The following is a 25,435-nucleotide window of genomic DNA, read 5'->3' on the forward strand; positions in this document are numbered from 1 at the left end:
ATGACATCTGGACATGGGACTTTAAGACCTGAGACAGCAGTGGCAGCAGGACAGAAGGGCACAGGTGGTGGGGGCAGCACTGCAGGGAAAGGGATTCCTTCCTAGTGAATAGTTTATTCCTTGTAAAACAGGAATTCAGTTGATCCAAAGGTATTTGTCAACTCTGCTTGAAACAGGCACAGAACCTGAGCAGAGATTTGTTTTCTGTTTTTTCTTAAGTACAAAATAGATGGAGGAAGACAAACAGTTCTCATCAGTGCACTGCCACCACCTCCACTCCTCCCAGCATGTCCTTTGCCTCTCTGGGAACTAAAGGCAAGTTCCAGCAGAGACTGTGACTGCTTTTCCCTTCTCCATTAGCGCACTGGAACATCAACCTCTTCTCACATCACCACTGCTGGTGTTGAACTGATAACTCAACTCTCCACAGCTCATGCCTGAGCCTGGGTCAGCAGCTCCCTGTGGCCCCAGAATTCCTGTGCCCAAGCCCATCAGCATCATTTCCTCCAATCCTGGTCCATTCCAACCTGATATTCCCACAGATATCTCCAGACATCCCCCAAACACTGAAGCCCTCTTCTAGTCCACACAGCCCCGGCGACGCCACCAAGCACTGAGAGAAGCTCAGGCAGCAGCGCCCACCACTGCAGCACTGATGGTGAACATGATATTCATGTTCATCAGGGAGAAAAACTGCATCCTGTCCTGAAGTAATTTCTAAAGGAAACACAAAGGAATTTGCTTCAAGATGGAGAAGCAGCAAGGGACAGGAGCAGAGATCTCCCTCCTGTATTCCACTGAGCCCTGGAGCAGGCAGCCAGTGGGAAGAGGTGCTGCTGGAGAAGGTCCACCAGCAGCACATGGCTCTGGCCAGCAGAGGCAACAAAGTTCAGGTGGAATATCCATAGCCTGGCCCCTGTTTATCACTGTTTACTCTTCTCCCCACCCTGCTCGCCATTACGCAGCTATTCATTTATTCCATTAAGGAGTGTCTCCTGTGGGTGAAATCCTGTGGTAGGCTGTGAATCTTTCTTCTTCCGGAGTGCCTGTTGGGAATAGGCTGCGATGGAGTGCCAAGTAAAAACAAATTTGGGAAGTTGCAGTTCCCACAGCAACGCCTGGTGCCTGTGCAGCAGGCAGAGTGCAGGCTCAGAAACCTGGATTTATGCCTTAATTGTGGAGTCAGGGCTGCAGAAGGAATCCTGTGCAAAGCTCTAGTTTTCACTCTCTTACAGAACTTCGCAAATATATGGATTATTCCCTTTGAGTTTGAAATTTTCTGTGCTTGAACTAAGTTTAAACGTGATTTCCTGCAGGAAGTTTTAATAAAGGTAAAAAAAAAAAACCATGTTTGAGTGAAAGAGTGAAGGGGGGGAAAAAAAAAATCAGACATGCTCATGGCTGGAGAAAAGGAAAAGAAACAGAGAAACACAAACTGGCTTGGGCTGGAAGGGACCTTAAAGATCATCTCATTTCAATCCTCTACCATGAACAGGGACACCTGGCACTAGCCCAGGTTGTTCCAAGCCCCTTCCAACCTGGCCTTGGACACTTGCAGGGATGAGGCAGCCACAGCTTCTCTGGGCAACCTGTGCCAGGGTCCCACCACTCTCACAGTGCCTCAGCAGCCTTGTCCTGAGCCTTGAACCTTGTGGCAGGGCCAGGGTGACACACCTGAGCCACAGGCCATCCCTCCTCGACTGGAAGCTCTGGGGAATTCCCAACACCTGATTCGGACGATGAGAAATCCTCACATCTGCAAAGGGCTGGTGCTGCTTAGCGTCTGCCAGGAGGATCCGTGTCTGGCTCCATGTTATCTGCTCTTCAAGGCATCTCCCTCCATTAGCTTTGTCCCCACTGACAGCCAGAGGCTCTGACCTTGTCGGCTTCCATAAGCTCAGCAACTCCCAGCTCTTTTAGGGTTTGAGACGATGGACAGACCTCCTGGAGCAGCTCACGGAGCTCCTGCCCACCAACCTGCGGCCACTGTGAGATGATGTGGGCAGATATCCCCACAGGGATGCTTTTTCCATGCCTGGACGCTCCCTGTGGGTGATGATTTCAGCGCTGAGCTGAGCCAGGGCCGCGGGTCCTCTGTTTGGGTGCTGTTTGCAATCACTTCCCAAGCGCTGCTCAGTCAGTTCCATCCCTGGCACTTCCCTTGGCATTGTTTGTAATGAAGCAACAAATGCACAACTCCCACTGCCTTCAGAGGAGCCAGGACTACCCGCCAGGACTTCCCAAGGAGCTGGCGCGAGGCTGGTGCCTGAGTTGCCTCCAGTTCCTGTGGGATTTGGGCACGGCGACACACAGACAGTCCACACACCAGCAGCCCCTCGCACCAGCAGCTTTTCCAGGGAAACCCATAGCCCAGCTGCAGCTTCCTGGGAAGCACAAGCACTGCCTTTAATATTAATATTTGCCTTTCCAATGTAAATGCAGACCCAGCTCTCCGCTCGGCACACACATCCATTCTCCTTAACAATTTGAGATCTTAAACATTTATTTTTTTTTCCCTCCCTCCTAAGCTTCATCGTTAACCTTTAAGATGAAGATAAGGCATAAGAGTTTGGAAAGGAATCAGGAGGGACCTTGGAAATGAGCCAGGAGTAGTGTTAACACTGGGCTGCACATCATATCTCTTCGGTTCTTCTCTCCCCCGGGGTGATTCGGACTGCTCTTGACTACCACCGTGGTATTACAAACCCTAATGAGGTTTGGAAAATAAGAAACCCACTGCGGCGTGGGAGAAACTAATAGAAATTGTTTTGTCTTCTCTCTATTAGTCATTAGAAGCAGAAGAAAAACAGCCACAGGCAGTGGCAGGGCTGCAATACCACCACACATTTCATATGCTGGCACTCCGACAAAGTCATTTCGACGCAGCTAAAGCTCCCACTTCCCCTCTGCACCAGACCTCCCGTAAGCCAGCATGGGCTTCAGCTGCACCAGCAGCCCTGTGCCAGGATCCTGAGCCTGAGGTGACCCCAGTGCCTGCCCAAGGTGCCCATGAAGGATGCTTGGCCAGCCCACGGCTCTACCAGCCTGGTGTCCTAAAGGGACAGGGACAGGCAGGGGGGCAATGGCAGAACCCAGGCAGGGCAGTGCCTGGGGACACTTCCCATAAGCAGCATCTCCCTGGCACTGTCAGGCAGCCAGAGCATACGGAGAATTAGCTGGAATTTGTGACCACATCTGCAGAGCTGTGTTTCTGTGTGTGGAGTTAATTACGGAAAAACCACTAACGATGTGCAGGGTGGGGTGATGGCACCTTGCAGTGAACTCACCCCTGCCATCCTCCCAGGGAACGGCAGAGCCCAGCCCCATTCCCAGGCTCAGAGAGGTGTCTGGAGCACTTCCCACTTTGCTTCCCTCCTCCCAGCTCTGCAGCCATCACACACGGGCTGCCTGATGACAAGTGGCAGTGCCATCACACCTTCCAGATGTTCACCTGCTGCCCACGGGCAGGGGCACAGCTGGTGGGTGGCACCATCCTTGGAAAACTGGGATCAGGCACACAGCCTGCTCTGCCTGCACTGGGCTCCTTCAGCCCACGCTGGGGGAGAAATGAACCGGCACAAACGCCCCAAGCTTTCATCTCCAGAAAATCGCAGCCCATGGGAGACTCCTCGCCCAGCTGCAGCCTGGGCAGGGAGAGAGCACGGCCATGAGGAGCTTTGCTGGGGCGTGGGGAGGAGGGTGAAGGGTGCTGGGCTGGTCCTGCCTTCCTGTGCGCTCAGCCACAGCTCCAGCATCCAAGCCAGGTCACACTGCCCAGGAACCATGTGCAGTGGGAGCTTTAGATCTCCTGGGTTATGCCACATGCCCTGTGGGTGGGAATGTAACAGGGGACGGGAGGGATCCCAGCACAGCCTGTCCACCACTTTTGGGTTCAACTACTGGGGGTCAAGCCCAAACCCAGCACTTGCCCCCGGGTTCATGCAATCAGGAGTTACACCACAATCCATTGCACAGCAAATCCTCCATCTCTGAGGAGAACACTTGGGATGGGAAAGAGGAAGACGAGATTTTCTGCTGCACTGAGGATTGCATCCAAGCCCTGCTGCTACCTGGGAAGCAGGTATGGCTTGACAGCTGGCGTAGCTGTGGAGCACTCAGATATCCCCACGCTGGTGCCTGCTCCTGACTGCACTGCCTGGAGCAAGGATTCGCATTGCTAAGTCAATGTCAAGCTGATTTAGTCCTTGGATGGGAAATCTCCATCAACCACTGCTGGCACTAGTGAGGAAGAGCAGTCACAGGCTGGTAGGTGCCAGCCTTGTCCCTGGAGGGGACACTGAAGCGTCTCCATGGTGTGAGAAGCACAAACCCACAGCCCATGGTAATGGTGACCACCACAGTGCCCATGGCATGATGGAAGAACGCTGCTCTCACAGCTTGAAGTTGTGTGATTCCAATTTACAGCCTCAAACCCTCCTGTGTCTCTCTCTTCTTGCTTTTCAGATGAACATAACCCTCATTTTCATGTGTCCTGAGTGGGTGTAGAGCCCCTGTGGCCCAGGAGCAGCTGCAGCCTTTGTCAGATGAGGAAGAAAAAAGCAGCAATTCCTCTCTCCAAGGCTGTCCACCACTGCAAGGCTATAAAAACAATAAGGACCCCCTGGGATGAAAGGTACTCCATAAATCTGAGCTGTTATTACAAAACCAATATCCACCACATCTCTTAATAATGCAGATTAACTGTGCAATAACACCAGCTATAATTAGCATCATAAAAGTCAGATATGGGAAAGGCCAGCAGGTCAGCAAGTCCATCCTTAAGAGTGCTACTCCCAGCACAGGGAAGGGGGAAGACTCCAGGGTGCCTCCTCCTGATTCCATGGAACCATGGAATCATTTAAGTCGGAGAAGACAGGCTGACAACAGCAGAGCAGGGTCCTTGCAGGAGGAGCCTGTGTGCCAGCCCAGCTCCCTGATGGACGAGCATTCCCCCAGACTCTGCACCTCCCATCCCACAAGAAGCTCCCATAGCCAGGAGACAGGACCTTCATAGTCACACACACACACCCCACCCTGCCTTGCCCAGCAGCATTCCCAGACTGAGATCCCACTGCCTGCTTCCACCCTGCCCAGGGACCAGCACTCCTCCTCACTGCCATCCCAACCCAGCTGACACACAGAGCAAGCCCCGACACTCCCTGCCTTCCCCCGCCTGCTGCTTCCATCACTCTCCTCGCCTCCACGGTATAACCAGCACTTCAGCCCTGCCATCCCTGTGGGCCTGGCAGTGGGAAGGGCAGGAGGGAGTGCTCCCTGCCCGGGCTCAGCACTGCACTGCCCAATTAGTGCTGCTGCGTGGCGGGTTCCGTGCGCGCTGCGTGATGAGCTGTGGGAATGCAAATCCGAACTTGCTCCGCCGCAGCAGCAGCTAACAAGATAATGAATATTTTCATCAGCTGCAGAGAATACAAACATCTGCACAGGCACAGCGGCGCTGCTGGGGCTGGGGGAGCAGGGGCACAGTGGAAGAACAGCTCCTCAGCATCCCTCGCTGCAGGGGCAGCAGCTCCACTGCCAGGGAAAGGAAATTTCTGGTCCCTGAACCCAGAAAAGCCTGTGGGTTACACTCTATCAGCTCCTGTGGGTGCTGCTACTGTCTCTTGCCAGTGTCTGCAAGAGCTTTCTAATCCCCCTGCCGTGGGCAGGAACACCTTCCACTAGCCCAGGTTGCTCCAAGCCCCGTCTAACCTGGCCTTGGACACTTGCAAGGATGGGGCAGCCACAGCTTCTCTGGGCAACCCGTGCCAATGCCTCACCACCCTCTGATTAAGGAATTTTTCCCTAATCTGAATCTTGCAGTCAGGGCTGTAGAATTGTTTTTGGGCTCTGGCTGCAGTGGCAGGTTCCACCCTGGCCATCCCTGTTCCTCCTCCTCCTCCTCCTCCTCACCAGGGCTGAGGCACAGGCTGGGAGAGCTGGGGCTCTCACAGGCAGTGGTCAAAAAGCAGAGACCAACCCTGTGCGAGGTCACCCTGCTGCCTGCACAGACAGGAATGAAATGGAGCAGCTCAGAGGCACATCTGGAGCTGGGATGTGGCAGCAGGAGCGGGAGGTGGCTGTGATCATGGGCAATGAGTACACAGTGGCCCACTCCCTAAATCCTACCTGCACCAGGCACAGAACCATTGTGAGAACCTCTAGAACCTCTCTCTAAACAACCTCTATGACAAAGCACCTCTTCCACTTGCAACCCCTTCTCTGTCTTTAGGGTATCACTGGCACTACACTTGCTTTTGTTTCTCTAGAAACATAAAAAATGCTTCCAACCCAGTGCAAAAGCATGTGGCTGCAGACCACCAGCTCAAAGCCACACAATCTGTCCTCCTTTCTGGTGGAATGAGAACTTTGAAATGGAATGAGATGTAACACTGACCTAACTGACGGAGTGCTGTGCTAATTGCATTAGTCATTTATAGAACAGAGTGATAAAATCTCACTGCTGAGCCTGCCAGCGAAGATGTGCTCAAGGTACATGTATGCAACCTGTTATGGGCTCTGAAAAGTGCTGCATGGATTCAAAAAGCTGCCAGGATGTTCCCAACATCAGGTTGAGAGGTGGGATAGAGGAAAATCAGCTCAGAGAGGGGCCCTCTGGAGGATGCAAAGCCACTGCATGAGGCATGGCCACAGCAGGCACCAGGACTTCTCTGCTCTGCAGGCAGCATCCCTGGCTGGGAGCAGGCACAGCACATAGCAGGAGTGGAGCATCACATCCCACAGCTGATCCCACTTCCCTAGAGCTGCTAAACTGCTCACAACCCCTTAGCTGCTACTGAGCACCACGGCGTGAGGCTTTAGCCTGGCTTGGAAAGACATCATTGCTTCCAACTAGCGTGTCTGAGGCTTCAGAGTTGTGAACAGGTAATAGAATTGCAGCAACAAATAATAAAAAGAGGAATGAAATGGAAGGCAGCCACTGGAAAAGAGACCCATCCATTATCCTGGCCTGAAGGGTAATAGGTAAACAAGGCGTTGGTGCACGGGGTTGGTGCTGAGCTCACCAGCACAGGAATAATAAACAGTGCAATTATAACTCCTGTGCTTGGAGGTTTCAAAAAGAGGGAATAACATAGGGAAAAAAAAAATCCACAGTGTTAATTTAACTAGTTACAGACATTCCACGTGTGATGCTGGGGGGCAGCAGGATGTCCCCACCATGGCTGACTCACGAGCTCCCAGCCACAACACCACTAGCAAAGTCCCCCCGGCTTCTCACACCCAGATGTGATGCTGGGCCCAGCTGAGCCCCCATCCCAGCCCCTGGCAGCACCCATGGGTGAGGGGGAACCAGGTGGGAGCTCACATGAGGTGCAGGGGGAAGCAACAGAGTGGAGATGTTTCCCAAAACAGCCCTGGAAGGGATGGTGCCGAGCTGCCAGCTCACCCCCCTGTCACTGCGCTGGTTTATTAAGGGCTGAGAAGCGTCGAGGGGAAGGAGTGACAGATTTAAAATTAACTTGCCAAACTCCCCATCAATATTATGACAATTCCCTGCATCACTTCACTGACCTGACAGCATGAATGGAGCTGTGTGGAGGCAGAGCTGCGGGCTGGCAGCACCTGGGGCGGGCGCCCATCCCTCTCCGTGGTACCCCAGCCTCCTCAAAGCTGTGCTCAGCACCACCTCCAACCTGCGCTTTTCCTTCCCCAAGGCTGGAAAGAAGCTGCAGCCCTGTTTCACAGGTAGGGGTGGGAGAAACAGCATCCCACAAGGACTGATTTCCAATACTTGACATAGTACAGCACGGCATGGCATGGCACAGCATGTCCAGAGCTGTCCTCCCTGGATATGGAGAAGGGAAACCACTAGGTGCTCAGCAGAGTCTATGCAATGTGGGAGCAGCAGCATGAATCCTTTCCCTCTCTCCAGCCACCAAACAATTTTGGCTTCTTATCTGCCCCTCAACACCCTGAAACTCCCCAGACTAGCTGCATCTCTGCTGGGAGGGAAACAAATGGGGGCTACAGGGGTATTCCCTGTGTCCTGGGGCTATGGGAAGCTGGAGCAAGAGCCAGGACAAGAGGCAGAGCCAGAGGCAGGGACAGGAAGGGACCCTGCTCAGGGCAGATGGAGGCTCCTGGGAAGTGCTCTGACATCCTGTTTGCCATGCAGCAATAATCCAGCAAGTAAAGCTGGCTCCACCGGCAGTATTTTGGGATTTCTCCATATTAATGGCATAAAAGCAACAGTCTGAAACTGCAAACGGCTTTTAAACAAAAATCTCTATTCCCTCATGGCGAAGAGACGGCACAAAAACTGATAAAGAACAAACAAACAAACCATTTGGAAAATAATTCCTCAGCGATTTGGGAACGGCACGGAGTTCGGGCTCTGCCCCACCGTGAGGCAACAGGGGGAAAATCGCTCTAATCTAGTCTTTAGTGAGCTGGATCCACTGCTGAGCCTCCCAGCTAGACTGGAAGGTGTGACTGGAATAGATCAGCTCCAATCCCATCTACTTATTAGCACCACACAGTATTTTGTCTTATGAGAAGAACCTTTTTTAAAGAAAGCAGAGGGGTGCCCAGAAGAAGGTGGCTGTGAATGTGCATTTGGCTCAGTGGTGGAAGGAGCAAGGGGGGGTTTTGCTGTGTGGTGGAAAATCCCTCCTCTGACCCCTCTCAAAGCACCCACAAGGGACCACACAGGAGAAGCAACACTGAAGGAGTGCTTTGATTTAAAGCCTTGCAATAAAACAGCAGCATCAGCACTGACATGGGGCACTCCTCTGAGCAGGAACCTTGATGCTGCCATGTCCAACAGATCACCCCAACCTCCGTGGAAATGATTAGTGGTTATTAAGCCACCTCAGTACAGAAAAGGGTGTCCACAGAGCTCCTGACTCCTGAGGGCTGAGCTGCAGGGAGGCTGTGGTGCTCACATCCTGCTGGCCTGGGGCTTCACTGTCATTGATGAGTGGGGAAAGGGTCCTTGGCACCAGCACAAAGGGATGTGGGAGCAGGGACAGGCTCTAGGCAACACAGTAAGTTGTTCCATCAGTCCTGGTGTCTATATGGAGCACGTCTGGTGCAGCATGAACCAGTCTGCCTGCTGCCCAGCCCTGCTGTGGGTACATTCTGGCTGGCGTTTCCCCCTTCCTCCATCCTTCTCTTGGGCATTAACCATCTCCTCAGTCACACCACTGAAATCCCTGGGTGCTCCCCAACCCCCTAGCATAAAGTGACACCAGTTAAAGGGGAAACCCAAAATCTGAGGCAGCGTGTTGCTCTGAGGTCTGGCCCCTCCCCAGGTGTGCAGCCTTCCCACTGCCAGCCTGCTGTGCTGGGTTCCCATGTCTTTCCTTACTCTGCATCCTGAAGGTTCCTGCTGCACATCCCCATCCTCTTCAGCTGGTCAGACACGCTGAAGATGTTGGTGCCTCACCCCAGTGAGGGCCAAGCATGCCCAGAAGGGTGTCAAGGGATGGACCAGGCTGGGTGGGGCCAAGCAACAGGTCAAGAGGCAAGGGGCAGAAGATGATGCCCAGGAAGTTCCACCTGAACACGAGGAAGAACTTCTTCACTGTGCAGGTGACTGAGCACTGGAACAGACTGCCCAGAGAGGGCGTGGACTCTCCCTCACTGGATTGTTCATGAAGTGCCTGAACACAATACTGTGCCACGTGCTCTGGGATGGCCCTGCTTGAGCAGGGAGGCTGGACCAGATGACCCACTGTGGTCCCTTCCAACCTCACCCATCCTGTGATTCTGTGTGACCACACAGCCACCAGAAGGACAGAGACTGCAATCAGTGCTGCAGCCCCTCAGGTGGCAAAGAGACCCCCCTGACAGTAATGGGATGGAAATTCTGTGGTAACTCATAGGTGTTGCCCAGGCCAGAGTGTGTGAGGCAGCTTTTCCCAGCACAAAGGCTCCCTCCCAACACCATGCTGATATGCCTGGCAAATCCAGAATATCCTATTTATTACAGACACTGAAGATGCGGCGACATGGGAAGCAGATACCATTCAAAGGACTGTCACATCTGCATAGCTAAAGGATCCCAGCAGTTATAAATCCCTCTAAAATACTCAGCCCCTTGTTCTGATAGCAGGTTCTTGCTCCTACTTTGCAGAAACAGGCTTTTAATCCCTGGTATTAGGCAGCTTCCTGCTATGTTTCAAATGCACCAAATTAAGGGCTTCTCTAACAGCTGGTGTCTTAATGCTCAGAGAGGTTCTTGAACATCTATGAAAATCAGAGGCAAATTACATCTTTTAGTTAATAATTTCTTCTCCATTAACCTCCTTCTCTTCCCTTGTTAAGAGATGATGTAATGGTGCTTCTACGGCGTAACCCACCGCCGCCCTGGGCAGCCTGGCCGTGGGGAAGGACACTGTGCTCCGGGAACTGAGCCCTCCTCATCACCGCCTGCTGCCTCTGGAGCCGACAGCCTGCATTCAAATGGGAAAGGGCAGCCGTCCTGACCTCCCAGGCTGCTGGAAGTATTTCTGGAGCAAGACGTGCTGCCTCCCTCCAGGCTCTGAGCTCTGCCGAGCCAGTTCATCGCACGCTACAGTCTGCTCCGTGCGGGCAGCTTTGCAGGTTGGCTCTCGTTTCAGACCCGCTTTCCCCTGACCCATCACAGCTGTTATACCTGGGACTAGGACACTGAAAATCCTGTTTGGCACAGCAGGTTGTGCAAAGAACTTGGCTGTCGCTGTGGGGCCCCTCAATGGGAAAAGTTTCCCCACGTTGCACTCCCCGGCCATATCCCCGTCCAGCATGTGGGAAGGAGGAAGGATCACTAACAGCCCTTTCTTTTAGCCACAAAACCTGTCAGCCAGAGGCCCAGGGGCTTTGGGATCTGGCCCCTGGAAGATGTCATCCTAACACCTCAGGTGTTTAATCCCAAGGGCAGGTCCAGCATGAACCACTCCTGATCCAGCCCTGCACTGCCCAAACCCATCATCCCCAGGGCGCCCTCAGAGGGGAAAACTTGGAGAAGCCACATCCCAGGAAAAACCAGTCCCACAGACAACATTGTGTGCTTTCCAGCTGGAATTTAGCCCTGAGGACAGGGGATGCATTTGCTACCTGGAAACATCCCTTAGATCCAACAGTTGCTGGAAAACTTTATCTCTGCAGCCCCTGGCTCTGCTCTGATGGACCCAATGACACTTGTAATGTGTGAGGGAGAGAAAGCAAAGAGGAGTCCAGTGGGAAAACTGCCTTTGTGTCCTGTCAGTTCTCACTTCCAGGAAAGGCTGAGGCTCTGCTGGCTCTAAGCACTGCACTGGCTGCGGCTTTCTCAGCACCTCTGTGCTGATGGAGGTTGTAATGCTTCTGCCATCAAGAGAGCAGAAAGCCAGAGTTCAGCCTGAATCCACAGCCAGGAAAGCTTTGCACTCAGCTGGGGAAGAGCACCCAGCAAAACTCTGTGGTCAGCATGGGTGAACACCCACAGCTCCAGTTAAAATCAGAGGCAGCAATGAGGCCTCAGTGCCCAAAGAGGAAAGAAACACTCAGTGAAAAACACTCAGTGCAGGTGCTGGGCTGGGAAGAGCCATGTCTGGGTGGAAATGTGGGCTGGATTCTTTCCTGACTGTGGTCAGTGCTGCTGCTTTGAAACTCATACACCCACCCTGCCCTACACCTGATCAAAATGCAGCTGCACTCGATAGAACTGAAGAAAAATAACTAAAGAACTCATTGTCCAGCCCTGAATTCAGCAAGCTCTCCTCTGTGAGCACTGCAAGGTGAAGGTATTTACCTTCAGCTCATTTACATTATTTATCATGCTATATCCACAGCTCCTCCCAGTGCTGTAATGGGGACACTGAATAAAACAGCTTGCATAGGCTGAAAATATGCCAAAGGAAATGCTCTTTCCTACTACAGCAATTAAATGTTGGAACTCATTGTCACAGGATATTGCAGAGATGAAAGACATCAGTGTTCAGAAAGAGATGAGGCAACACTACCAAGAAAAGCCCACAGAACACAATTAAAAACTCATCTGATGATAAACACTCTGGCCCAGTAGGGTCCTGTGTTGCTGCCTGGGGGAAGGATGAGCAAGTAGGAAAGCCATAGATACTTGTTGTCCTCCTATTCTCTTCCCCTAGCGAGCATATCAGAGATGCTGGCTTTGTACCACTGGATCTTGGTCCTGTCTCACCATCCTGCTGTTCCCAAGACCAGGAGCAGAACCAGGACATACCTGAAAGTCATCTGGAACACCTGGCCTTGGTTGACATGCTGGGTCCTGTTGTTATAGCCGTGGAGCATCTCCCCAAAAAGGGTGTCGTTGAACTTGGCATCCGACTTCAGGCACTTGGGGCCCTCGCAGATGTCAGAGAGCATCAGGCAGGACTTCCCATCCGGGGCCAGCTTGTACTCCTCCACACACCTGAGGGGCACCACAGGCAACTTTGAGATGGGCCAGGCACAGAGCATCCCACCCCACCAGCCTCTGCCAAGCCCAGCCAAGCCCCACCAACACCTGCAGCAGCTGCCTGAGCAGGAGAAGGGGTCACAGAGCCCAAATCCTCTGCCCAGGCTGGGATGGGCGACCAGCAAACAAGCACAAGGCTCCCAACCCTGCTCCCTCGTGCAGCAGCATGGCCCATCTGCCTGTAGCCAGGGCAGTGAGCACCCTGGTTTAGTGTAAGGTGTCCCTGCCCATGACAGGGTGGTTGGAAAAGACATTCCTTAAGATCCTTTCCAACCCAAACCATTCTGTTTCCAGTCTCTCCTGCCTGGAGCTGCCCCTGCGCTGGAGAGCAAAGCTGAGCCCACTATGCATCTGCTGCTCAGGTACAAACATTCTCATGTCAGAGCAAAGTAAAATCAAGCTCCTGACCCTTTTTCCACCCAGCAGTGCTCTCCTGCAAGGAAGCAGCTCCAGTATGGCTGCTCCTTTGCTCTTTGATCCCACTTTCAAGCATATTGTGGGTAAGATGCACATGCTCACCTTCAACAGACAGGAAGGGAAACTGAGGCAGGCAGCAGGGTGTGATTTAACTGCAGACACTGGAGACCTCAGTGGAATCTTTTGGATATGTCCTTACCCTGCTTTCCTCCTCCTCCTCCTCTTCCAGCTCTTTTCCCAGCATTGTGGCTCCCACCTGACAGGGAAACCTCCATTCCCTGCCTGCCCCTTCCTCCCTGTAGCCACAGCACTCTGCAAACACCACTCCCACCTCCATCCAGGCCTGCTTCCCTCTCCCATTCCTCTACTGCATGTTACTGCTCCAAGTACAACTCCCACCCGTCTGTCACACTTTTCCTTGCCTGTTCCCGAAGTGCAGCTCAGCCTTGAAAAGGGATTATGGAAAAAAATAAAAATAAAAGGAAAAAAAACCCTGGGAAACAGTCTCTGCCCTTAGGGAATGGAAGACTGAAATGCAGATTCCCTGCAGGGGCATGGATGGAGACCATGGAACATCCCAGGGTTTTCTAGATCCTCCCTACAAAGGATGACCTTATGGGTTTCCAACCCCTTCTGCAGGCACAGCACAGGCAGCGTGCTCTCTCTCAGTGACTCAGCCACTCTGTGCTGCTAAACAACAATTAAAAAAAGAAGGCAGTGGAGGGAAAAACCCCACAACAATCCAGCAAAAAGGGATAAATAAAGGAGAAGCTGGCACAGGCAAAGCTCCCTGTGTTCCTCTTCCCAGGGAGCAGCCAGGGCTGCACAAGGTCTCTGCTGCACTTGCAGCAACGAGACTTGACAGGGTAACTCCTCTGAGTTACTGTTAGGAATTTGCTCCCCCTCTTGCTTGTGGGCATTTCCTTCCCAAAAGGGCTCCTTTTCCTCTTCTTCACCTAATCCTTCCCCCTGGGACACGAGGGAGGGTCCTGGCTGTGCCTGAAAGTGTGAACCAGCCATGGGATGCAGCCGGCAGAGCCGGGGTGGGCGATGGATGGCTGCAGCTGTGCAGCATAAAGCCAGATAATCACTGAGCTCCTTTTAGAGCACACTGCAGCCAGGGAGATCTTCCTGAGAGAAAATGCTAAATTGTGTAGGATTATAGGATCCCGGCCAAAATCAGGGATGAAACTCTATTTTAAGAGAGGCACGGGGGGGGGGGGGGGGGGGGGAAATAAATTTAAGAAGTTGTGTTTTTTAAACAAATCCTCCATCTTCCCCCTCCAACACACAGTGTACAATTTTTGGGTCCCTTCACGGTGAGTCACAGATCAAACTGTACCATCACACAGTGGGGAAGAGGAGGAAGGTGCATCTGCTCACACTGCTCCTCACACTTCCATACACTCCTGCCCACAGGCAAACCAGGTGCATCTATTCCCTGCTGGAATTCAGCTCCATGTACAGCCTTTCCCTTGGACACCCAGCTCCGCTGCTGGGCACGCTGGTGGCACAGGAAGGGTGGCAGGGATGGAGAAGGGAAGGGGTTCTATACAGTGGGAGAAGCGGGAGCCTTGGAGGAGACTCACCCACAGAACATGAAGATGGTGCTGGACGAGGGGTCGTGGGGCAGAGGGAGGGTCTGCTGGAGACAGAGCTGCTCACAGCCCCCGTTGAAGCCATCTGAGCAGTCGATCCCTTTGGAGTAGTCATAGCAACCGGTGCCGTCCTTCATGGGCCGGAGGTCCTCGGGGCACTGCAGCAAGAGAGGGACAAGGCAAGGTCACCTGTGGGTCCTCACCTACCCTGGAGCCCCTGCCCAGGGGGTGCCCTCCCAGAACAAGAGCCAGTGCTGCTGAACTTGGTTTACACCTAAAGGAGATGAGTTTGTCCTGGGGGATGGATGGGGCAGCCCCACGGGCCCTGCCTCACCTTCCACAGCCTTTGGGAACGGGGCAAGGACTTGGTTGCTGCCAAAGCCTTGCTCCCCATCCTCCCTCCAGAGGAGGGTGAACCCCCGAGGCAGTGAAATTACACAGCCATGAAGCCTCAAGCCTGTGTGGGGCAAAGTGGGACAACCGTATGGGTTTGTTACCTGTTCCTCCGAGACACAGAGGAGTCCAGTGCAACCCAGAAAAAACACCTCAGCATCCAAGACCAACCCAGAAAACCCCCAAAGTGCTCAGGAATGACCCAGAAAATCATCTCAGCCCACACCAGGCAGGCCAGCAAGCGTGGCTTTGGCATTATCTTCAAAAGGATCTTGCTGCCTGCCCTGGGCAGGACCAGCCCATGGCAGAGCGGGACTGGGGCAGCCAGGATGACATCCCAGGCTCATCAGTTTTCCTCAGCCAAGGCAACCATGATGAGTCACATAAGCTGGAGATCTGGCTCTAGGTTTTAATTCCAGTTCCCCAGCTTGTTTTCCTTGCCCCAGAAGAAAAAAAGCAAGCAGGTGGCAAATGCCATCGATAAATTGTCACCCAGATTAAAGCACTATTCCACTTGCATTATTTATCCCTTTTTGCCAAACACACACGCACACAAACAACAACAAAAAGGCCAGGCCTTGAAAAAATACATAAATCTTGTCTAGGAGCAGCTCACAATTAAAAATGCATTATGGAATTTCTTGAAGATGAGTTAGACTGGAGCTTGCACAGGTAGTGATGAAGGCAGGTTATAAATGGCCTCTGTCAAGCAGAAGAAAGGTTATAAAACCTCTATACTTCGTGCTTAAAAAAGAAAATCAATTTTCCATGTGAGCAAAATGCTGTACATATTAATAAAAGTTCAGGAGAGCCTGGACCCCGTGCTCACCAATGCAGGCAGGGTCCTGACAGGAGATGGGCTGCTGAGCCACACTTAATCTTGGCTACTCAAGAAGCAAACTGCCCATGGGGGACAGCAGAAAGGGGCTATAGGGAGTCCTGGCCCACCCTGAGCAATCAGAGCCCTTGAATGGTTTAGATTGGAAGGGACCTTAAAGATCACTTTATTCCAACCCCCACTGCCAATGGCGGGGACACCTTCCACCAGCCCAGGTTGCTTCAAGGCCCGTCCAACCTGGCCTTGGACACTTCCAGGGATGGGGCAGCCACAGCTTCCTAATATCTATTCTAAGCCTACCCTCCTTCAGTTTAAAATCATCACCCCTTGTCCTATCCTGCTAAAAAGTTCATCCCCATCTTTCTTGTAGGATGAGCAGTTTCTCTCCACCTCCTGCAAAGCCTGTGCCATTTTCCTATGGCAGCAGCACCAAAGCTGCTTCTGCCCTGTCTGCAGCAACTGTGCTGTCTTGATCTCTGTGCCAGTCACCCCTCAGACCCTACAATGCCTCCCATGCCCTCAGCTCCGAAGCTCAGGTGGTCATTGCAAACCTCAGCACCTTCCTTGGGGACACCAGGTAAGGTGGGAAGGGAAGGCACAAGGTTTTTCCAGTCAAAGGATCTTGGCAGCTAAAGGCTCTGGAACAGGGTGCTGCCCATCTCTACAGACTAAGCAGGGTCCCAGAGACACAGTTTAGGAATAAGTAGCCCTGATCAAGCACGAAGCAACAGAAGACACGGGAGCTGCACATACAGAATAACGATGAAGGAGGAGAGGACACTTAGAACAATCTGTGCTTTTCACTGCCTGGGAAATAGAATCAGCATAAGAGTGTCTGTGAATCTGCAGATACAACACTTATCTCCTGTGGTCTCCTCCGTGTCTGCCGGCCCTGCTGCAAGAAGCAGAGCTGTGCAAATTGGGAGAGAGGAGGCATCTCCCTGGAGGACACGGAGGGCTGCCTGGAACAGCATCTTCTGCTCCACGGCACCACATCCACATCTCTGCTGCTCCCCCCACACTGACAGGGATTGGGAGTGGGGGGTCCCAGGGCTCTGCCCAAGCACTCTCAAGCTCCCAAGGGACCTTCCAGGGTGCTGAAGGCAATTGGATGGGGCTGTAAGTCAGCAGGAGCTGCAGGACCACAGCCAGAGGATCAGTCACGGCTTTTATGAGCTGTCACTTTGAATTCTCGCCTTGGCACTGATCCACGTGCTGAGCTCAGCATCTTCCCCAGCCCACAGAGGAAGAAGATGGCTCTTTCCCTGGGACTGGGTTAGTGGGTCACTAAAGCCCTCCCTCCCTTAAGTCCTGCTCTGCTCGAGGCCACCCTTGGGATATTCCTCCAGTTTTGGCTTTCAACCACCACGGAAAGTGTTTCCTTTCAGTTTGTAATTATGCATCCTAATGCACATTAATTAGAGCAGGCAAATAGCTCAGCACAACATTTGCAAAAGAAAGCACCTCCTCCCCTCCACATCCATCCCAGCTCGGAGCAGACCCAGCTCTCCAGCCAGCTCTGTGCCACAGCACAAAGCTCCCCAGGCAGAAAGCTTTGGTAGCCAACACACAAATATGGGATGTGTCCCTGCTCTGTGGGGCTGGGGAATACAAAGATGCCAGGGACAAGAAACCAGGGGATCCAACAAGCTCAGCAACCAGTGCCAGCCTGCAAAACCAACAGGAGAGGCAATAGCAGCCCCTGCACAGAGGGGTTTGCACAGATGAAGAGGTGAATGGGGCAATTTTGGGTATAATAAATCACAGAATGGTTTGAGTTGGAAGGGACCTTATAAATCAACTCCTCTGCCATGAGCAAGTTGCTCAAAGCCTTGTTCAACCTAGCCTTGAACACTTCCAGGGATGGGGCAGCCACAGCTTCTCTGCAATAATAAAGCTGTATAACAGATCTCCCTGCCTCTGGAGCAGAGGATTTCCCATTGAGATGTCCCACCCATAGATCAGAGAAGGGCAAAATCAAAGCCTATTTGGGTGCAACTATATTCTTGCCCACAGGAGTCAGAAGTGACCCAGGAAGAGGCTGGTTTGTGCTAATCCTGACTCCCTGGGCTGTGCTGATGGGTCAGTTCGGGCTCCTGGTTGGCCTTAGAAAATCAGCACTCACCCTGTGTTTGCTGGGCTTTTTTAAAGGAGCAGATCTGTTCTTGCTGACATTGATTTGCCTGGCTTGGGCAGCAGAGAACCAATAATTATGGTGAGTTTAAATCAATGCCCCATCAATTTAGCTGCAGTTCAATTTGCAATCTGCCTTGGCAGTGACACAGGACGGAGGGGCTTTGTTGGAAAATGATTAGAAAATCAATAAGCAACTTGGTCAATAGTTCTGTCTGGGCGATCAGGGGTGGCACGTCCCTCCCTGGTGAGTGGAAAGCTGGCGAGACGTGGTGCCCCAGCAGGTTCTGGTCATCTACTTCTGCATGCCCCTCATCGGGATACAGGATGGATCCATTTATCCAGGGATGGATCCTACACTGTTAGCAGCAATTCAAAAGAAAAAGCTGTTTGTGGTTTACCCTGTTGGACCCACACTGCTTGGGTTCACTTCCAATACCCAGCCTATCTTTCATCCATAGATCTGACCAGCAAAAATATCTCAGGGCTTGGGAAGAGGGTCTGCTACTTAATCCATGCTACGGGGAGGAACAGAGATACAGGGAGAGGCTCCAGCTCATGGTCTGCTCTGAAATGCCAAGGAGAAGCTGTTACCACACAAATGTAATTCCACTGCCTTGCAAATCCACTCTGACTATGCAGAACTGAACTGATTTCTCTGTGACAACAGACAGCCCTGAAAATTGCTCTTGGCATGGGGAAAGAAAACTTAGTTTGTCGTCGTTCTGTGCACTAGCACTGATAACACGGATCCTGCAGGCTAAATGTGACCCACAGCTCCAAGGCCCTGACCCTGCTGCTGCCAGTGGGTTTGTGGAGAAGGAATCACCAGCAGCTCCATGTGTTTTAGCTGATGACACAGCTGGGCAACAGCCCATCCCCTCCCATCCACGCCAGGCAGAGCACCCGGGTCCTCATTCCTGTGACTGCAGTCAGCAAATGAATTCTGAGTACACACAGGGAATGGATGTGCTGAATAAGAAGTGCTATTTTTATCTGGTTTGGTTTTTTTTTTTTTTTGAGAAACATGCTTTTTTGCCTTTTAAATGACATCTCCAAGGTGACACGGAGTGGCAGATCTGGCAGGACCTGCTGCCACAAGCCCGCAGCCGCCCCTGGGAATACAGCAGATCCAGCCCCACTGCTACACAGGGCTGTGGTCTGGAATGACATGAGATACCTGTACCCATCACTGTCACCCCATCACAGTGTGTGGCACCACGTGGCCTCCTGCCATCAGGACTGGGCTCCTCTGCCCACCACCAGCATCCTCAGCATGGCCAGAGCAAACACGACAGGAGGAGGAGCATCTTCAGGAAAGAATGCAAGCACACAACAGAACCTGTACAAGATTGTGCCTTAGGAAAACAAATATCTGGACAAGTCCAAAGCTCATTAGCAGTGAGATGGGTGAGGGGGTCACTGGAAGTAAAATCATTCCTGGCACAGATCCCCCAGACGAGAGCACACCCGCTCTCCATCTGAGCTGCCTCCCAGAGCTGCTCAGCTCAGCTCCTTGCTTCCATTATTAAGTTTAAAAAAACCCCAGAATATTTAATAAAGTGTTTCTGTAGAGAGTAAACTGCCCTTTTTGTTATTCCACTCTGTTTTCTCAACAACAGCAGCCTTCTTGTCAGAAACTTCTGTGCCGGGGTGCCGGAGGTGATGCTCTGGGCACAGATGAATCTGTATCTCCTCTGGCTTTTGAAACTACACAGGGAAGCTACCACCAAACCCTGCTCCCAGAGCTGCTCCAGGTACCACGTTCTCATTCCTGGATGCATCCAGAGGCGAAACCCAGGACTCCAGTCTAGTGCAGCCCCTGCACTGCCAGCCTGAGGCTGCACAAACGGCGGGTGGCCCAGTGCCACAGAGCACCAAGTGCCATGTCCAAACGACCTAATGACCCCCTTTGTGCCAAGGCATCCTCGCTCCTCACCGAGGAACCTCCCCAGTGTGAGACAAAAACATTAATCCGAGCCACTGCCGAGGTACAAGCAAGTGCCAGCATTTTAATGAGCTCCCGACTCTGCACTGGCGTGTATTCATTTGCTTGTTGGAGCTCAGAAATGATACAAGCGCAGTAAACCCCTCTGTGTCCATCTCAGCATATTCTGTGATTCTGTGAGATATATATATATATATATATATATATATATATTTAAACAATTCTAGCTTATTCTGCCTTTGCTTTCTTGGCCCAGGAGGTGCCCAGCAAGCAACGCTCCTCAGCAGCAGCAGGACAGAGCATGGTTATATACTGCCCAGTGCCTGTGGGTGAGATTTATCCCTCCTCTCCCCATATTTTGATCAAATGTGGCCAAAAGCTGGTTGCTGAAGCACTCTCCAGTGCTACCCCTGCCTCACCTCCTCGGGGCAGCATCGTCCTTGCCACCCCCAGCTGTGACAGACCCCTTCCAACACCCCACTGCGGGGGAACGTCCTTCCCAGAGGGAAACATTACAACAGTTTTCTGAAATAACAGTCATTATCTTCCCACTCCTTCCCTCCCCTCCCTCCTTTCCCCCTGCTTCTTTTTCCCTTTTAAAGATCATCAATCATTATTTTAGCCTTAGAAAAATCAAACCCATCTGTCTTCTCGGCTCCTGAGCACTCGCTGTGATAGTTTGTGTTCCTCAGCCTGGCCCTCCTATGACAGAGGGATGGGGGATCCATGGAGGAGACCAAAGCTCTGGGCAATGAGGCAGTGTCTCTTTGCCCCTGGCCACCACACAGCTCCCGGGGACCCTCCTGGGGAAGTCGCTGTGTGTATGTCTGCACCTCAATTCCGAGTGGGATGGATTTGTTTCCAGCAGCTGGTGGGATGCCATGCACACAGACAGAAGTGTTCAGAGCTCCTGGAGCAAGGAAATCAGGCCAATGGAAACCCTCCAGCTGCTTCCCTTCCAGAAGTCACCAACTGCTAATTTTGGGGTGTTCTGGTATCTCTGGCCCATTGGGACATTTCTCTTCCTAGCCATGGCAGAGGCTGACACCTCCAAAGACCTCCAGGAAACCAGAAATACAACCCCTGCCCCATCTGACATCCAGGGTACAGCCCAGCCACAACGCTACACACCAAATCCTATAACCTGACCCAATCCCAAAGCCCCAGCCCATCTGCAACCACAACACACGAAGCATCCCAGTCTGCTGGGGAGCAGTGGGACAAGGGCTGGTGCCAGGCAAGCCCTCAAGAATGCCTCTGAAAAAACCAACACTGGAGAAAACGGGGCTTTTATCACCCAAAGCACTTCCTCCCCACGCAGGCAGAGACTTCCAGCCCAGCTCGGTGCTTCCTGAGCTATTCCACTTGTTTTAAATTCGACCACTTGCCCACATGGTGCAAACCCCCTTTTGCAGCACTGAAAGCAAAGGAAGGCAAGTGGTGTCTCCCACTGGCTGCCAATACCAACCCCAACAGCCTTTGTCACCCTTTCCTCCTCAAATCCATTTTAAACACAGGTTTTTTACCTGGATAATCAAGATAAATCCAAAACCACAGGCTCCTTGGAGTGGGGGCTTGATGTTGAGCTCAGGGGGCTTCTGCTTCCAACCACAACGTGCATAAGGAGCCTCTCCTGCTCCAGGGAGCCAGCAAAATTTTAAAAGGATTAGAAGAGACTGGTTTCCTCCTCATCTCCCTCCCTGGTGTGTGCATCTCTGCCATAATTAGCTAGGTGCCTCGCAAGACAGGGAAGGATGAGTTTTTATTTTTCCATGAACAATTGTCTGTCAGAAAAATGCAGATTTGATGAAGCTTAAGTGCTTTGTGGGATTCCATCAATTACATCTCAAAACTCATTGGGAAATTAGGAGAGCATTTAATTTTGACAAGGTTGAAATGTTTTGGTTTCCATCGCCTAATTTTGTTTTTGTTTCAGGCTGTACACCGGGATAAAGCAATATAAAAACATACAGCTCCAGATGATAATGTTGGAATTAAACATTTCCCCCTCCTTCATAAAAGGGAAATGTTTTGAACCAAAATATTCTGGAATTTTCACATATGTGAGGGATTTCTGCATAGCATTTTGTTTTGGGCTGAAAGTGCCAAATGTGCCACTTCCCCACAGGAAAAGCTCTCAGCATCACCCACGTAATTTCAAAGCATCTCCCCACAGTCCTCAAGCCACCCCTGGGTGGAAGGCTGGAAGGAAGAGACCACAGCAGCAGCACCTGCCCTGACCCTTCACTTCTAATCCCACTTCTCCCCAAAACGGTTACACTCCTAAATTAAGCCACTTCTCAGCAGTTGAGGAACAGCCCAGCATTCTGATGTGGAAGAGAGCAAGAGAAGGATTAACTCCACACAGGCTGTGCTAAGGCTTATACACCTGTGTGGACCATGCCAAATTTCTCTTCCTTCTGTGTCTAAAAAGGCTGGGACCAACACAGCACCGGTGTCACCGTGGGCCACAACTTCATTAAGTGCCTCTCTGGTGGATGCTCTTCCTGCTGAGCCAAGCAAACTCCCTCCTGCCTGGCGGGCTGACCCTGTCATCATGGGAAGGAACAGCTCACATCGTCCTTGCAGGCAAACTATGCTATTTTCTCGCTCAAATTAGAAATAAATCTCTGCCAGAGGAACCTGAGCCTATGAGAGAGGAGATCAGCAGGATTTCACATCTGTGCAGAACAGCAGCACCCGCTGCCTGGGCTGGGTGGACTCTCCTACCTCTTGCTGGCACCTCTCCCAAGGTGGGATGAATCCTGGAGCACAGCAATGCTACGAGCCCTTCCACACCCACCTGCAAGAGCCTTGGCCTCTGTGGCACTCTCATCTGACCTAAAGAACTAACTCACCAACATCTTCCAGGCACCACAGATGTTGCAGAACCATCAGACCACACCACCTGCCCCAGAAAAGCCACAAGGAAACAAGGGGCTAGTTCTGTCACTGCCTTGGCACGGGATCCCGAGCTGCCTTCCTCACCCCCAGCTGGGCAGCTCCTGCCCTCCTGCTTCTCCAGGTTGTCCTACAGTGATGAAACCCCATCCTGAGAGGCACCATGGGGCTCAGACACACATCTTCACTGCACACCTGTACCTGCTGCTGCCTCCTCCCACACTGATGCCAAGGACACCCAACACGCACCAGGAGAGAACCGACCACCTCCTCACCCAGCTCATGTGCTGAGGCCAAAGCTTCCTTTCCTTGGGCTAAAAACCTTCAAACCCTCTTATTTTCCTGGGGCTGCAATCCTGCCTTTCCAGGCTTAAAAATGCACAAGGCCATGGGGCAGCAGATGTAAGTGACCCCCCTTCTCTTTGGGGGGACGAGAAGACTGGCACCAGTGAGCAAAGCCAAGCTGAGAGACAGGTGGGGAAGCCTGAATTTAAGCCATGATGCAGGTGTTTCCTTCAGTCTCTCAGGGCCAGTTCTCAGGTTTTCATCTCAAATAACAAATCACCAACACACGAGTGTCAAGCACTTTCCCTCCTTCTGCATCCTCCCTCTGGGTTGTGCAGCTACCACCGTGCCAGCAAAAGGGATCAACAACACACAGTCCTTTACGGGCAACAATCTCACTTATTCCTCCAGCACAGTTTCTCCTGGTTTGCTGTGATCCCTGCAAGACTGTATGGAACAGACACTGCACTTGCAGAGCTACCAGATTCAGAGAAGCTCACTGGGATTTTATTTTCGTGGGAAATGCCCACAGCTTCCACAGATCCAACAGCAATTGTAGGATGCAACAAGGAAAAGCAGCACGGAAATTGGTTTTGTAGAGCTTGGGCATTGTTTGATCATGTTAGGGCTCTGTGGCAAGGCTCCAGTTAGTGATGCCAAGGTCTTACCAAGGTTGCCACTTCAGCAACCTGGTCTAGTGGGTAGCATCCCCACCCATGGTGGGGGAAGGTTAGAACTAAATGATCTCTCAAGTCCCTTCCAACCCAAACTATTCTATGATTCTATGATTAAAATTACCCAAATAAAAGGCCTCCGACGAGAAAAGAGCTGCAGAAACCCTTTATGCACTCATGCCATCTACTGGGTATGTGTAAAACTAACAGAAAACCGTGAGATGAGGGGAGGAAAGGGTCCCATGGGAAGTGAGGGATGACAGCAAGGGAGCTGCCACCCCTCCCGGTGGGCATCCCACCAGAGAGCCTGTGGGGTCTTACAGGTGATGCCTTGACTGCAGGATTTTAAGTGAGCAAAGCAACATCCTGCCTTCTCCTCCCTCAGCCCAAGGAGACTTCCCTCAGCCAGATGAGCTGCGAGCAATCCACCCTCGACATTTCAACCGAGACCTTTTAAGACTGAACAATCAGGTAATGGCAGAGCCCACGCCACTAAAAACCCGGAGATAAATGCATCCCAGTCCTCCCAGAATTACTGGAAGCTGTATTAAGGGCATGAAGAAACTGGTAACAGATGATGATTCTAAGTAAAAGGAGTAAGAAATCTTGGAGATTTGTGCTGCTCCCTGGTTGAGCCGCTCGGCTCCGGCTCTGTGGTGTATTAATTGCTTACAAGGCTGCATGTATATTTTATGCTCAGTACCTGCCTGGAACATTTGTTGGATTTAGCCTTGATTGATGAACCACTGATTATATACTTCTGTGGTCCTCAGCAAATTAATAAACTGTTGACTGGTAAAGATTAACAACATGTCATGATTTGTGAAACTGCGTCCAGAGTAAAGCTGGAGCAAACCTAGTGCTAAAATTAGTACGCAAATGCTCCCTGAACTCTATAAAAGGGGGAGAGCTTAATTAAATTACATCCCGATATTGCCCATAGCACTTACCAAATTGGCAAATTGAGTTCACAGCAGTTCAGCTTCAAAACTAACTGACATCCCTGCAAATTTGCAGCACGTGACCCCACCCCTGCTCGCGCTGGAAGCTCAGCTCACACCCAGCAGGCTCCGTGAGCAGGACTGGGATGAGGAGGGGATGTACTGCCCAGTGCAGGGGCAGTGCAGAAGGTGCCACAACCTCACACACCAGGGCTGCACAGAGCTCTGAGACTCCAATCCCATCCCCTGAAACCTCACTCAGTGCCCTGAGCATGACCCAGGGCTGGGGGCAGCCATGGAGCACAGTCAGAAACACGGGATAGTGCTCTCCAGGCCTTTGCTTTTTGCTGGGGGACCTACAAGCGGGTGATGAGTATAAAATATTGCACTGGCCTGGGAGAGCTGAACGGAGCACTGTGCCCCTGTGTCAGTCGATGGGAGACAGGGAATGGAGGTGGGATGCAGCAGCCATCCCCACACTCCCTCTGGGCAGCTCAGCTCTGCTGTCCTCAAGCTGGGACTGGAGAGCTGGGGGGAGCATTTACTCCATGACTGGGAGCTGTGGAAAAGGGCAGAGCAGCCTCATCCTCCTGCAGTAGAGAGGAAAAGGGGTGAAGAGTAAAGTGGGGAGAGGCGGGAATCTCCACAGCCATCTCCTGTCCCCATGGGATGCACGGACCCAAGAGCCTGGTGTGATGTGTATTATGGGCATCTGTAGTCCCTGCATGTCACCTCCCACCCATGGCTTCCAGAGAGTGGATGCACTCCAGGAGAATGCTCCTGCTGCTCCTCTTTTCTCCCTGCACTGTACACAGTCCATTCTCTTTGCACACAGCCTCAAGTCAGGCATTACAGCGAGGGGGATATTTTCCTGGAGTGACACAGTTTT

General features: G+C 52.1%; 1 protein-coding gene across 3 annotated transcripts in view; it reads right to left on the bottom strand.

Annotated features, from left to right (window-relative positions):
* The window catches only part of LOC114064027 (astrotactin-2), a 156,710-nt gene that overhangs the window by 119,169 nt on the left and 12,106 nt on the right, over positions 1-25,435 (bottom strand). For all 3 annotated transcript variants that reach the window (XM_027896682.1, XM_027896681.1, XM_027896683.1), the window contains exons 3-4: positions 14,425-14,591; positions 12,185-12,373 (exon numbers count right to left, since the gene is read on the bottom strand). In XM_027896682.1, coding sequence (XP_027752483.1) covers positions 12,185-12,373; positions 14,425-14,591 — 356 coding nt within the window. The remainder of the gene's footprint in view (positions 1-12,184; positions 12,374-14,424; positions 14,592-25,435) is intronic.

This window comes from Empidonax traillii, unplaced genomic scaffold (assembly GCF_003031625.1).
Source record: "Empidonax traillii isolate 1590-97213 ecotype Southwest subspecies unplaced genomic scaffold, ASM303162v1 scaffold510:size820377, whole genome shotgun sequence".
NCBI classification, from domain to species: Eukaryota; Metazoa; Chordata; class Aves; order Passeriformes; family Tyrannidae; genus Empidonax; species Empidonax traillii.